The sequence below is a fragment of the Nuphar pumila genome, chromosome 13, assembly GCF_984573655.1.
Source record: "Nuphar pumila chromosome 13, dmNupPumi1.hap1.1, whole genome shotgun sequence".
Lineage (NCBI taxonomy): Eukaryota > Viridiplantae > Streptophyta > Magnoliopsida > Nymphaeales > Nymphaeaceae > Nuphar > Nuphar pumila.
This window is the reverse complement of record NC_143261.1, coordinates 67,885,652-67,900,837: the sequence shown is the minus strand read 5'-3', so window position 1 is coordinate 67,900,837 and position 15,186 is coordinate 67,885,652. Positions and strand designations below refer to the sequence as shown.

Sequence of the window (15,186 nt, the reverse complement as noted above, 5' to 3'; positions counted from 1 at the left end):
ATCATAAAAAATACAGGGCGTTAGCAGCTAATCTGATGAATAGGAAGGACGTCACAACAATCCCAAACGTTAACCCAGAGAACAACAAACTGGATTTTAAGCCGAAACGGTGCAGAAAAATAAACAGTTGCGTCATAGTAGGTGACTGGTCAAGAAATCATAACGACATTCAGCATTCAGACATCCATGTTAACAGATCTATTTCAATCAGAGGGGACATCAATCTGAACCCATTGAAGGTTGAGTTTGATGTCAAATGTTGGAAGAAATTAGGGCACGTCTAACCCTGCTCAAGGCAGAATGAAATCACCAGAAAACCCCCAAGTTGTATTCAGTTAAAAAAGACGTTTAACAGGCTCTGTAACAGTCAGACACACCCATAAGATTGTATCGAATTGCAAATAGGTGTTATCAACACAACAAACAACAGAAAAATTCGTCTAATCTATCTTCAAAATCTGATTTAGCAATCAAAATCTATCTCTGAAGCAAATACGACAATCTTCATCAATATTTAACAAGAGAGAAAGATGAAAAGATGTCCAAATCTGGATAGCTCCGGCTTGATGGCTGGCCAACGCATAATGGTGGTCTTCTTCCTTCGGGCCCTTAGCACACGCACGGACCACCGGATGGTCGATGCATGGTCAAGACGTATTCTCTGTGCATCACTCGTCCGGGATGGGTGCATAAAACCGCATCACATGATTTAAGGACACCACAAGGGGTACTAAAAATACTATTTTTAGTGTTTACTGATATATTTGCAAATGACAAAACATGAACTTAAGCACCCTATCTGAATCTGGTCATAAAAGACACAACCACTTCATTGGGGAGTTTCACCAAACAGTTGGTGAGCGTTCCCCCAAACAATGCGCAAATAATGTGTCGGCTGTCCGGTCACAACACAAAAATGTGAAACAATATTCCCTGTTTAATCAGCAAAAAAATACATAGATATTGTCTATTTTAATTCAGATTCAATATATATCAAATGAGCCACAAAAATGAGTCCTAAAATGATTTAAATTTGATACCAAAACTGATTCAACGTCTAAGCTGTTTTGAGTACCTATCCTAAAAGTGAAATGAAAACAGATTGGAAATGAGAAGTAAATTCAAAGTGAAATGAAAACAATAAATCATGAAATGAGACTAATGAGTACCTATCCTAAAACAGACTAACTAGATATTCAACTCAAAAATCAATCTCTGTCGCATTCAATAACAGTCGCACATAACAGATTGGTATTCAATCAATCAAAGGGAAAATAAGAAATAACATTCAAGATAGGGAGAAATGGATCTTAACAGGGTACTGAAACTAGATTCAAATTCATACCGTTAATAAAAAAAACAAAAATATTTGAAATTTTTCCTACAAAAATTCTCAAAATTCTTAAATAATATTTAGATTTTTACAAAATATTTTTTGGACAAAAATAATGTTTATTTTCTTCAAAATAAAATCCGAACGTTCTAAAAAATGGACGTTTTAGCTTGTGGGCTTGATTTAAGCTGGGCATGATCTATGTTGGCGTGTTAGGGTTCGCCGGCATGTCTTTATCACGTTCTCTTCGAGCTCATTCAGATATGTGCATCAGAATGTAGAGATTTTCATCTTCCACCCTCATATTTTGGAGGATATACAAGGTTCGGTGGGCTCCTTAATTCCCCATCTCACCAATGACAAGGGCAGACTTCTTTGGAAAGGCTGGGAGGTTGCAATATCAAGGAATATGATCTGACAGGAAATCTGGGTGAGACATCAAAAGGGAAAGTATATCACATTTGTTTTTCTCATGCTCCATGACAGCAAATGTGTGAAGACAGCTGATTCGGGAGGAAGAGGATACCTAACAGTCAGATGAAGTAGGAACTCTGCTGGTGGTTTAGGAAAAAATTCGATTATTTGTGGCTGGAAGAATGCTGGAAACTAACTTTTCATTTAGTTACTTGGAAATTGTGGTGGATCAGGAACAATGTCGATTATGTTCCATGATATCAGAAAATTAGTAATTTCTTCGGTGAAAATTGGAATCCTTCAAAGTGTCTAGACTCCACCAGTGCCAAGGAAATATGTTTTGCAGGTGGCAACAGTCGGATATTATATTTCCTGAAAATTCAGTTTTTGACTGGGTGAGAGGTGATTTGCACTGCTTCCAATAAAAGTTGGAGGATGTGGCAGAAGCAGATCACATTCAGTATCAAAATGGAAACTTGATCTAATTCTAGTGACAATCTCGCAATAATATCGCGAGAAATTGCCTGAAAGTTTAAAACGGCAATTTCTCGCGAGATTTTCAAAATACCGCAAGATTTATGAAAACAAACATAAATACGGCGATTTAAACACGATATTTATGTTTTAAACGGCTATTTATTGCGATTTAAATGCGATATTAATAAATTCTATTAATTATTTTCTTATAAAAAATCATTTATATATTTTTAAAATTTTTTATTGCCGAGATTTTGCAGAAAAAAATGCAAGAATTATGGATTTTTTTTCAATTTCTCGCGAGTTTTTGAAAAACAAGAAATTGCCTATAAAAACTTTTGTCACTATGAATTCAAATACTAATTTTGTCTAAAAGTAACCCCCGTGTCTTTACATGCATGATGTTAGATAATGTACAGGATGGGGATTGTAACCTTTGGAAGGACCTTCCCCAAGATACAGTCAATCAAGACTGTTTTGTCCCTCAAGGTGTTCATTTTGAAACTAGTGCTCAATTTGTAATTTTTCATTTGTAATTAGTTAATAAAAGGTAGGGGGCCTTAACCCTCAGCTGACCCTTATATTAGAAAAAAAATCAAATGAGGAACCTTCTCTATATTGGGTTAGCCCGACTTATAAAAAATCAGCCTGCTGATCTTAGTTGGTCAGACACTTTGAAGTCCCAATTAGGCAGAAATCACATGTTTATATATATAATATATTCATGCTAAGAATCCACATAGATTTTATTTGAAGGATGCCTCCAAAGGACATTTATTACAATGTGATCAAAGCAATCTAACTTCTACAAGACAACATAATCAAACATTCATATGCCCACGCACACACAAGAGAGAGAGAGAGAGAGAGAGAGAGAGAGAGAGAGAGAGAGAGAGAGAGAGAGAGAGAGAGAGAGAGTCTCTTAATGGGGCACACGCAGATAGAGAGGGATAGGGTTGGCAGCATTTGGAGGGGCATCCCACACTGAGAATGCACTAGAGGCATTCAGCCATTTCTTGGTAATCTCGGGGTAATGGCGATTTATGACATCTTTCAGGCTCTCTGTGGTGTTCACCCATTCAAGGCCCTTCTTTGTGTATGTCTCCTCATTGAAATAGCTTGTGAAGAATCGATCAGCCTCCAACCTCCTGCAAAATCATTTCGCAGGAACACCAAATAAGCCCAACAATCTTATTTGAAGAACTCAATATTTTACTCAAGGACCTAGCAAATTGTAGCAAATACATATCATATCCAGCTAAGTGGCATGCCTGAGCATCAAATGAAACATGACCAAGTTCATGAACTTTGTTACATTTCATTGAATACCCAACTGTATAACTAAGGAAAAACTGCTAATTTTCCGGTCACCAGCAAGCAATGCCGTTTATCAAGCACTGTTTTAGGATGACCTCTGTGTAAAACACCAGGGGACACCCAGCCTACCAAGCAGAGCCCCCCGGCTTCGGCCTTGCAGCAATGACACACCCTACAGGTATCAGACTCATGATGTTTCTTCAACTTTAGACACAAACCGACCTCCTAAACAGGAGTGCGGAGCCGTCATGGATTGACACCCATCTGTATTCTTAGAGAACAGAACAAGAAAGCAAAAGGGAAAGTGGTAAAGAATTGTATGCATACCTAGATGCCATGAGAAGGAATATATGGAAAGCAGTTTCACTAATGGCGAAGCCCTTGATCTTCTTCTCTGCCATGAGGCCAACCAAGAGATCCAACTTCTCTACGTCGTTGACGTAAACTTCGCGAAGCACTTCAATGGCCTCCTTGTCATCGGTTAGGTCCTCCCATTTCTTGATTGGAACCATTAACATGTTCCTGCGAAACTGGTTGTATCTTGCCAAACTTCTCTCTCTATCACGGTAGACTGGTTGTTAACAGACAAGCAACTAACCAAGTTAATTATGTTCCATGTATTTTTATATGGAAGCACATGTTCCAATCAATGAGTAATTTTTTTTCTTTTCTCATTTTTGTCAAGAAATTTTTGTTATTGAACTGAAAACCAGAGGTGCAAGCTATATCAACTAAATCCGACCACATGGTTACGTTGAACATGGTTTATTTGCCAAGGATAGGGCCTAAGATCATGTTTTTTCATTGTAAAAATATGACTTGAGGTGAAATTTTGTTATGCTGTCGACATTGATTTTTGAAGCTCTTGAAAAACCTGCTTATCTGTCATAATCACACGATTCAAACCCCATTTTCTACTAAACAAACCATGGAAATATATGTATATCTTATGTATTAAAAATAATAATATGAAAAGAAGGTGAATGTAAAGTTGGAGGAAGCCGAGTACTTTCTAGTGCAGGCATGTCTACATGATCTGGCCTCTCGGTACCATCAACATTTTGGGCAATAAGGTCCCTCAAAAACAGTGGGGAGTTCCACAGCTCCAGTGCACCACAGGATTGGTGGCCCATTGACACTAACTGGGCTGTGAATCCGATCTCGCTGAGTGTCTTTTCTCCCTTCAATCCCACTAGATTTTCCATTGGAACCCTTACATGCACATTGAAAAGAAGCAATCAACATCTCATTTAAAATAACAACAATAGTAATAATAATAATGAAAATCTTAGATTAATAGTTATTCAATTAAGATGGATACCGTCAACTATTCAAAAAGGTAATTGAGAAGTGACAACTTTCCAAAGAGTCTTGACGGTTGGACAACATGACCTTCTCATGAAAAGTCTACGGAGGATTTTCATATGCAAAGAAGGTAGTGGAAAAAAATGGGGGCACACTTTTGTTATTCCAACCTGGTGAAAATTGGATTTCTGAAAAGAGATTTCAAGCCTAGAGGCACGTTCTTAAGATCGCTATCTTTAGAACTTCAATCGCCCCACTCCGGAAATTCCGAAGATGCGAAAAAGGGTTTTGTTACGACTGAGTTCCCAGGATACAACTAGGCTTGAACCTTAAGAGAGTCACTGCTTCGCAAGAACAGATGACCTCTCCCACACATGAACTCTGCAAGCCAAATCGAGAAGAAAGAAAGGAGAAAACTGGAGAGTCAGAGATTCTGTTGATCTTCAAAAGGCGAAAATAGAAGAATTTATAGACTTTTAGAGAGGCCAAAACGTTTTGCGATAAATGAGATTAATGGCCATAAATCTGACGGTTTGAAAATAGGACGAAAAGATACCTGAACGGTCATCCACCTTTGATTGTTAATCAAATGCCTCCAAAACCGTCCAACAGTCACAAAGCGCCTTAAACTCAATATAAATGATATTAAAACTTTTCAAACGGCCAGATATCTCAAAACCGAAAAATAAAAACGGATATTTGCGCCTCATATGCACCTCGCACCGCCTCATAGATTAATAGTTATTCAATTAAGATGGATACCGTCAACTATTCAAAAAGGTAATTGAGAAGTGACACAACTTTCCAAAGAGTCTTGCGGTTGGACAACATGACCTTCTCATGAAAAGTCTACGGAGGATTTTCATATGCAAAAAAGGTAGTGGAAAAAAATGGGGCACACTTTTGTTATTCCAACCTGGTGAAAATTGGATTTCTGAAAAGAGATTTCAAGCCTAGAGGCACGTTCTTAAGATCGCTATCTTTAGAACTTCAATCGCCCCACTCCGGAAATTCCGAAGATGCGAAAAAGGGTTTTGTTACGACTGAGTTCCCATGATACAACTAAGCTTGAACCTCAAGAGAGTCACTGCTTCGCAAGAACAGATGACCTCTCCCACACATGAACTTTGCAAGCTAAACCGAGAAGAAAGAAAGGAGAAAATTGGAGAGTCAGATTCTGTTGATCTTCAAAAGGCGAAAATAGAAGAATTTATAGACTTTTAGAGAGGCCAAAATGTTTTGCGATAAATGCGATTAATGGCCATAAATCTGACGATTTAAAAATAGGACGAAAAGATACCTGAACGGTCACCCACCTTTGATTGTGATATAAATGATATTAAAACTTTTCAAACGGCCAGATATCTCAAAACCGAAAAATAAAAACGGATATTTGCACCTCATATGCACCTTGCACCGCCTCATAGATTAATAGTTATTCAATTAAGATGGATACCGTCAACTATTCAAAAAGGTAATTGAGAAGTGACACAACTTTCCAAAGAGTCTTGCGGTTGGACAACATGACCTTCTCATGAAAAGTCTAAAGAGGATTTTCATATGCAAAGAAGGTAGTGGAAAAAAATGGGGCACACTTTTGTTATTCCAACCTGGTGAAAATTGGATTTCTGAAAAGAGATTTCAAGCCTAGAGGCACGTTTTTAAGATCGCTATCTTTAGAACTTCAATCACCCCACTCCGGAAATTCCGAAGATGCGAAAAAGGGTTTTGTTACGACTGAGTTCCCAGGATACAACTAAGCTTGAACCTCAAGAGAGTCACTGCTTCGCAAGAACAGATGACCTCTCCCACACATGAACTCTGCAAGCTAAACCGAGAAGAAAGAAAGGAGAAAATTGGAGAGTCAGAGATTTTGTTGATCTTCAAAAGGCGAAAATAGAAGAATTTATAGACTTTTAGAGAGGCCAAAATGTTTTGCGATAAATGCGATTAATGGCCATAAATCTGACGATTTAAAAATAGGACGAAAAGATACCTGAACGGTCACCCACCTTTGATTGTGATATAAATGATATTAAAACTTTTCAAACGGCCAGATATCTCAAAACCGAAAAATAAAAACGGATATTTGCGCCTCATATGCACCTTGCACCGCCTCATAGATTAATAGTTATTCAATTAAGATGGATACCGTCAACTATTCAAAAAGGTAATTGAGAAGTGACACAACTTTCCAAAGAGTCTTGCGGTTGGACAACATGACCTTCTCATGAAAAGTCTACGAAGGATTTTCATATGCAAAGAAGGTAGTGGAAAAAAATGGGGCACACTTTTGTTATTCCAACCTGGTGAAAATTGGATTTCTGAAAAGAGATTTCAAGCCTAGAGGCACGTTCTTAAGATCGCTATCTTTAGAACTTCAATCGCCCCACTCCGGAAATTCCGAAGATGCGAAAAAGGGTTTTGTTACGACTGAGTTCCCAGGATACAACTAGGCTTGAACCTTAAGAGAGTCACTACTTCGCAAGAACAGATGACCTCTCCCACACATGAACTCTGCAAGCTAAACCGAGAAGAAAGAAAGGAGAAAATTAGAGAGTCAGAGATTTTGTTGATCTTCAAAAGGCGAAAATAGAAGAATTTATAGACTTTTAGAGAGGCCAAAACGTTTTGCGATAAATGAGATTAATGGCCATAAATCTGACGGTTTGAAAATAGGATGAAAAGATACCTGAACGATCACCCACCTTTGATTGTTAATCAAAGGCCTCCAAAACCGTCCAACAGTCACAAAGCGCCTTAAACTCAATATAAATGATATTAAAACTTTTCAAACGACCAGATATCTCAAAACCGAAAAATAAAAACGGATATTTGCGCCTCATATGCACCTCGCACTGTTGCAAGCGTGCAAAGTGCGCCATCAAAACACCACATTGCGCCTCAAGCGCCCTCGCAAGAACGGCGCATTCGTTTGCAGCAACGTCCGCAAGCCACCCATGGACACAAGGCTTACCAAAGTAAAGAATAGAGAACAAAGTCTGTATTTAAACAACTAGAAAAACTGATTTCTCTTAGATATGGGACTAAACTTTTTAAAACACTTTTGGTGGAAAGAAATCATCAATTTTAAAACTTTCCTAACAACTTTTGCCAGCATGACACCTTTCTACCATAGTATTTGAACTTTTCTCTTCAACCATGGCCGAAAAAAATAGGGAAAAGGATGCTGCTGAGCATTTTCCTATGAAAAAAACTTACATGAAACAAATGGGCCTTAAGGAAAAGCTTTCCAGTTAGCATTGTGGAGTACTCATAGAGTTTTATACCGAGGACATCCAAAAATCAGTGGTTTCTCCATAACATCAAAAAAGGAAAACGGAAAAGTACTAAAGATATATATGCTTACTCTTTGAGTAGTGGGGGAGACTTATTTGTGCCTGGAGCAGAATGGATGTCCCTAAGAAGGAGGGAATCAGGAAGAAGGTTGTGCATCCTGTAAACCCCTGTGAATTCCTCCGTCAATGAGTAAGGAACTCCATGATTTTGTGGCTTGCTCATGCCAACAAACCCACTCAGCACAGGGTTGCCCACATGTCCAAACGCGTCCTTAAATTTCTTCCCCAGCAGCCCATACCTGCAGTTTTTAGTCCAACACAATAAGCATCATTACTAGATTGTATTACCATAATCTGTTTCAAACTTGAATGTTTAACTGAACAAATTAAAATCATTGCTGCCTTTATAGGTGCTAGAGATGTCGACAGATGGGATTTAGATCCGATATCTGATTGAATATGATCCGGTAAAGCAAATTGGATCTGATTAACAATCGTATTCGGATTAGATATGAAGATTTGCATCTGAATTCGAATCAAAACCTGAATCCAATGGATTATATGACCCGACTGCATATAAAATATATCCAATTAGCTAACTGGATTCAGATTCAATATTACCTGTTTCCATCTAACTAGGAATATGAGGCTAGATCCGATAAGGTCAGATCAAATAATGACTAATGCAAGTCCGACCCGTTTACATCGCTAATTGGTAATTTGGTACTAGACACTTTTGGCACATTGGTCACTTGCACATGGATAGAAATCAGCATCAGATCCATCATTGAGACCATAGAAGGCCGGTTGAAGGTAAGCTTTGAGGCCATATTGCATTGTTATTTCCTACCAAGATCCAAATACTGATATCCAAGAGTGCATGTCAACTTCAAGCCGAGTAGCAGTTTTTCTCAAAAACGGGCTTTGCTTTTTTCTCCTTTTTTTTGGCTAATTCCCATAAAACCTCCACATAACAAGGTTTTATTGCTGGCTTGATTTTCAAGTTCTATCTAGGGTCATATAGGGAAGCACGAATTCATTAACAAGTGGTTATTTGACGCTTAGCTCAGCGGTTAAACTAGGGGTTGTCAATGGGTCGGGTTTAACCTGGACCCGACTCGTACCAAACTCTATAGGGTCAAGGTTTAGTGATAAATAAGAAGGTCTGATTAGAATCCGGGTCGAACCCAAAGGGCCCAACACCGAGTTCCGATTAAGGTCCATAATTTTTTATTATAAAAGATTTAAAGAATATTATTTTACCCGGTGTATGGTCCAGGTCTGATTCATGTAATAATTATAGGATCCGGGTATGGTTTCTCTTATGGTGAGTCCGATTGAATCTTGATATCTAAACCCGGTACCATCATCTCAAATCAGGTCTTGATCTGGTTCCACCTCAGTCTAAACCAAACCCGACACCCCTAATCAAACCCCTTCATTCACCCCTCTTGCCCGCCAGGAAGCCTGTTATTTGGGCCTAAGATAATGCTAGGGTAGGATATGGGAAATAGAGGTAGGTGGGGCTGGTCGAAGAACGGAATATCTGGACTCAACTGCTTAATTAGGTCATCTCCCTGGCAAAGGGGGGGTGTTCGCGGGAAGGAAAAGAAAAAACCACTTCACTTAGGGGTGGCAAAACCTGACACGACCCGCCAACCCCACCCGCCAACCCGCCTCTTAGGCGGGTTCGGGTTGGGCAAAAACGAACTCGTTTAATAAACGGGTCGACCCACCTAACCCGTTTATTAAACGGGTCAGGTTCGTGTTAGGGGTATGCCAACCCGCCAACCCGGATGACCCGTTTAATAAACGGGTTAGGCGGGCAGGTCAACCCGCCAACCTGACCCGCTAACCTACCAACCCGTTTACCCGACCCAACCAGTTTATTAAGCGGGTTGGCGGGTCGTGTCGGGTTACCCGTTTAATAAACAGGTCGGGTTCGGGTTGAGGTATGCTGACCCGCCAACCCGACCCGATTGCCACCCCTAACTTCACTAACAACTTCCATTAGGGGGGGGGGGTGCGTGTTCGCGGGAAGGAAAAGAAAAAACCACTTCACCAACAACTTCCATTAGTGGGTCATCTTGTGGGAATATCTATATGTCTTGGCATACAATCCCCACCAACTCATTACATCCTTTAAACTAGAAAGCCTTAAGCTGAGGCACCTAGCCAGGTGGTGTGAGGAGACCTTGTGGGTTGGTATAAAGTCATGTTGATCACATGAAAATGAAATCTTAGCCAACGGGTTACAAGATTGAGCACCTACATCTAATATGTTAATAAAGACTTTACCAGTTGGATCGCATGCCGGCATACAGAGTGTCAGTTTTTAGCAATTCCACTGACCAGTCGATAGTATGAACTTTGGCAATCACTGCTACAGTCACCAACCGGGCATGCCGATACAGCGCCTCGTCATCAAGATCTCGATATTCTCTCTGGAAGCCAAAAACACAGAGTTTTTAGCCTGAATTTATTAGTTCAGAAGCAAACAAGATTCAATATTCATCCAACTAGCAACATATTTCCAAAAGTAAGTTACATTTTGCAACGCCATGAGAATGTTTTCTACTAATAAAAATACTGGAGTTCATGAGGTCGGTAAGATTTCATGTTATACCAAATGACTGACAGATAGCCGAGTAAAATATGGCATTTGACTAAATGCAATGTGGTAAATGGGTTTTTCTATTCTTTAGGTGTTTTTTTTTTCGCAGTTCAGACCACATAAATATGTTGGGCATGGTCGAGGAATCCACACCTGGATCATGTGTTTTCTATGAAAAAAATGATATTTGGAGTCTAAAAAATGTACAAAGATTTTTTTACCATTGATTTCATGTAATACCAAATGACTCTGACAGATAGATGAGTAAAAATATGGCATTTGACCAAACGTTTTTTTTTTCTTTTTGGTACCTCAGCCTCCTGTATATATATATATATATATATATATATATATATATATATATATATATATATATATATATATATATATATATATATCACATGCCCATGGTTAGATTTAAGAGAAAAGAACAAAAAAATCATTAAAATTGCAGTTCAAACATTAGTTATCGTATTTTCCAGTTCTCATATTATAGTGACTCTCTCTCTCTCTAGAGAGAGAGAGAGCCAAAAGAATATCAACATTAATACTCATGAAGATCAACAAAATGTTGAACCCATGAACCAGACACAGAAGAAACAAAGCTAAAATATAGAAAAAACAAAGCTAAAGAAAAGAAACTACAGACAGCTAGCAACAAAACAACAAAGCCTACTCAACCAGGATCCGCAGGATTAGAAGAAACCACCGCTGAGTGAACGTCGTTCAGATGAGAGGAGAGGTCTCTAAGATGCATACGTAATATTGCATATACATCAACCAGGATTTTATGGACAAGATGATTAAAGATGACCGGAATTTGACGGAAAGTAGCATCATTGCGTGCCATCCAAACAAACCACCAAGTAGTAAGCAACCATGTCTTTCAGATCAGTCTCCACCGCTTGCATCGTCTAATTTCAATAGAGCCCAGGAGAAAATCAAGCGCAAAAGACTCTTCTTTGACAATTACGTTCGGAGATCTCCACGTCCTATTAAATAGGGCCACAAAGATTGGGCAAGACCAAAATAAATGAAAAGCAGCTTGACACAACACACACCAACTTGGGTCCTTTATCAATGTTATCAGGGTCCTTTATCGCTGAATCGACAGTTTTTTAATCAATGAAAAATACTAAAAACTATTTTTTTAATATTATTTTAATGAATTTAACATGTGTCACGTTATTCTGATTGACACAATATATATTTTTTTATTTTCTGGCCAATACAGAACCATTCACTTGAGTATCGGTATCGGCCCGATACAGCTGAATTCGATGGCTCAACGATTCAAGGCCGGTTACCGATAGTGTTCTTATGACAACGGGGCAGGAGCGATGACCTCAAGTGTTTTAGGAATCAAAGGTCTACCAATGTGCGGTGGGTGCCCAAAAAGAAAAGAAAAGAAAAGAACAAAGGGTCACTACTTACTTTGAGGGCATCACATACGGCATTGTGCTCCAAAATAAACAAAGCTTGCAGAGTGGAGACTCCTGCCCAGCTGTTGCGCACATCACCAGACAATGCGATCCCTTGCTCGTCATGGAGGAGGAGTCCGTCCTTTTGGATCTTGAGCTTCCCATCGTTAAACGTCCTCACTTTGGCAAGTTTTGCAGCAGTGCTTCCGTAAACAGCACTCCCATCCCTTGTCACATGCATCTCCATCATCATTATTTTATGGACATTATTCATAATCATTGCATAATGTAAATCAAGATAATATGAAAGGAGAAAGAAGTTGATCCAGTATGGATTAGTAATTTTAGACTACTGTATATGCATATGTATCTCTAAGATGTGATCCAGTACTTGGGCTACTCAGCCCATATTGGATGGGCCATGGATCCTGGGGTCTCCACTGTCTCGGCATCGTCTTGGGGACAATAGTAGATATAGAATTTTAATGCATTACTTTATCACAAAAGCTAGTCTTTTACTGCTGGTAAGCACTTATGCCCTTCAAAAGAAATTTTTTCAGTTCAAATCCCATTATTCTCAATGTTAAAAATACAATGTCTTTCTTAACGAGCCAGCTCGTGGCTTGATGGCTCAGTTAACTGGAGCCTGGCTTGTATAGTTATGAACATGAGCTGAGCTAAATGCTAAACGAGCCGAGTCTGAACAAGATGTGCTCGTTTACCAGCCTTATATATCGACCTAAAAAAACATTAAGATAGAATGCTATCAGTGTTGTGAAAAGCGTTGAGGTGTAACGAGTCATTCTACAAAAAACTGAGGCGAGGCATAAAGCGTAAGCCTTAAATTTTTTTTTTTGAAAACTTAAAAAAAAAGTATCTAAAAATATAAATAAATACAAAAATGCTTTATTGTTGAAGTAACAACCAATAACAAATAAAAAATCTCAAATAAATACTAAAAAATATAAGATTAACATATAAAAGTAACTAAAAAACTGATTATATAACTGAAAAACTAATTATATAACTAAAAAATATAATGTCCTATGAAGCAACAACCAATAAGAAATAAAAAATCTCAACTAAAAACTAAAAAAAATATGAGATTAACATATAAAAGTAATTAAGAAACTGATTATATAACTGAAAAACTAATTATAAAAAAATATCTTCTTCTTCTTCTTCTTTTTCTTTCACTGTGCCTTACGCCTCAAGCTGGTGCCTTAAGGCACAGAGGGCCTTGCCTCAAGGCGAGGCACACCTTTTGCCGCCCTTGAAGGTGCGCTTTTAATAACACTGGATGAGATAATTTCAAAATATTCTTTATCCTATAAAATATTTATACGTACCACCAAGGTGTGCGAATGTTGATGGATCCAGTTTTGATGTCATAAAATCCAGTTGGGACCTCCTTGGTCTTGTAGAACCTAAAGGATTTGAGGGGGCACTGGTTTGCTACCTCTGAAGGAGCATTGATCTCAATCTACAGCAGCACAAAGGAGAGGTCTGAATGATCATGTCCAACATTTTGCCATTTAAAGAAAATGTTGGAGTACGCACCTGGTTGGTTTCTTCAAGGTGGTCCATCCAGTCATGGATCATGAACTGGATCCACGATGCGGCAATCACATTGAATTGCTTCCCAGTATCGATAAGCTTCCTTCTGGTCAGTAATTTGGTGGCCACAACCACTGGATCTGGCTTCATCAACTGCACACAGTGATTGTCTTTAAAGTCTTACATATTGTCGCATAAAATTGCAAGCTCAAGGCCCATGATTGAATTCCTACGCCACATGGGGCGGCTGTTGTTCTGGTAGGGGCCGGACTAACCCAGCTTGCCTTCCAAAAAAAAAAAAAATACATCAGGCAGAGCCAGTGCGTCTAGGTCTATGATCCTGAGGGCAGTGTCTCCGTGTAAGTAATTTGCTCAGCAAGGATTCAATGTTCATTGAAAAAAAAAACGGATTAAATGACGATATTCAGTTTTCTTACAGAGCTGTCCTGGTTTAGGGGTGGCATGTTCCTCCCAAAGAAGGTCCCCTCACTGCCTGCTTCATTCTGAAAGGGGTCGTTGTACTCTCCATCAGCTGTCCTGTAAGGGTAGTCCACAGGGTTAAAGCGGACACCAACTGGGGTGTGTCCCACATTTTTGAGGTTGTATTGTTGGAGCAGATGGCGACGTAGCCCCAAGTAAGTCAGCCCAAGGATAACTGGGAGCTTGTCCCACAACCCCAGTTTATCAACGGAATGGATGATCTGCACAAGATCACAAGAGCAGGATTAGAAATTCTTATTGAAAATGTATGGTGGATATGACCCGGATCTATCTTATCTAGAAGCTGGATTCATCAAAACCAGTTATGCCCTACACTTTGCACCCTAGGAGCCAGAAACGAGACGAGCAGCTTGTCGTTCGGCTTGGCTCGTCTTGCGAGAAGCTCAATTCGGCTTAGAAATTGAGCTCGACAAGCCAAGCTAAAAAATGAGCTTAAGACAAGAGAGGACTCTTCAATTACCAAGAAGATGAGCTTATCGATGAGAGTCATCTTAGAGACCACTTCATGAAAGTCAGGATCTATGAAGTGAAGGAAGAGAGCCCTCAATGGCTTCAAGGCCTCTGTGAAGATCCCCATGACAGAGAAAGAGAGAGAGAAGGGTATGTGTGGTGCTTTCATGTCTGTTGATGTTTGTTGATGACATGAGAATTTATAGCCACGAGAGAGAGACATGTTGATACACTGTATATTATTTTGTTAGTTCTAAATAATGCTTTAATGGACTAGAACATTTTGTTTAAAAAAAAGTTACCGATCAAATGAATTTAATACTGTCACATGAATACAACATTAATTAACCTGCCATACCTAGAGGACGAGACATGTGGATACACAGTGTGGCACTATTACAGTACGGATGCCATTTTATTAGTTCTAGATATGCCATCCTTCATCCAAGAATAGAAACTCAAAATATGAGAAGTAATGTATAAACTGTGATTTTCATA

General features: G+C 39.0%; 1 protein-coding gene across 1 annotated transcript; it reads right to left on the bottom strand.

Moving 5' to 3' along the window:
* Positions 1–3,146: 3,146 nt before the first annotated feature.
* LOC149818591 (alpha-dioxygenase PIOX-like) lies at positions 3,147–14,773 on the bottom strand. The gene is made up of 10 exons (XM_089985183.1): positions 14,699–14,773; positions 14,175–14,438; positions 13,741–13,890; positions 13,530–13,663; positions 12,194–12,407; positions 10,444–10,589; positions 8,217–8,444; positions 4,551–4,753; positions 3,869–4,112; positions 3,147–3,372 (listed from the first exon to the last, which is right to left on the bottom strand). Exons 1-10 carry the CDS (start codon positions 14,726–14,728, stop codon positions 3,147–3,149), a joined length of 1,839 nt encoding a protein of 612 aa, XP_089841309.1. The 5' UTR covers positions 14,729–14,773.
* Positions 14,774–15,186: the final 413 nt, after the last annotated feature.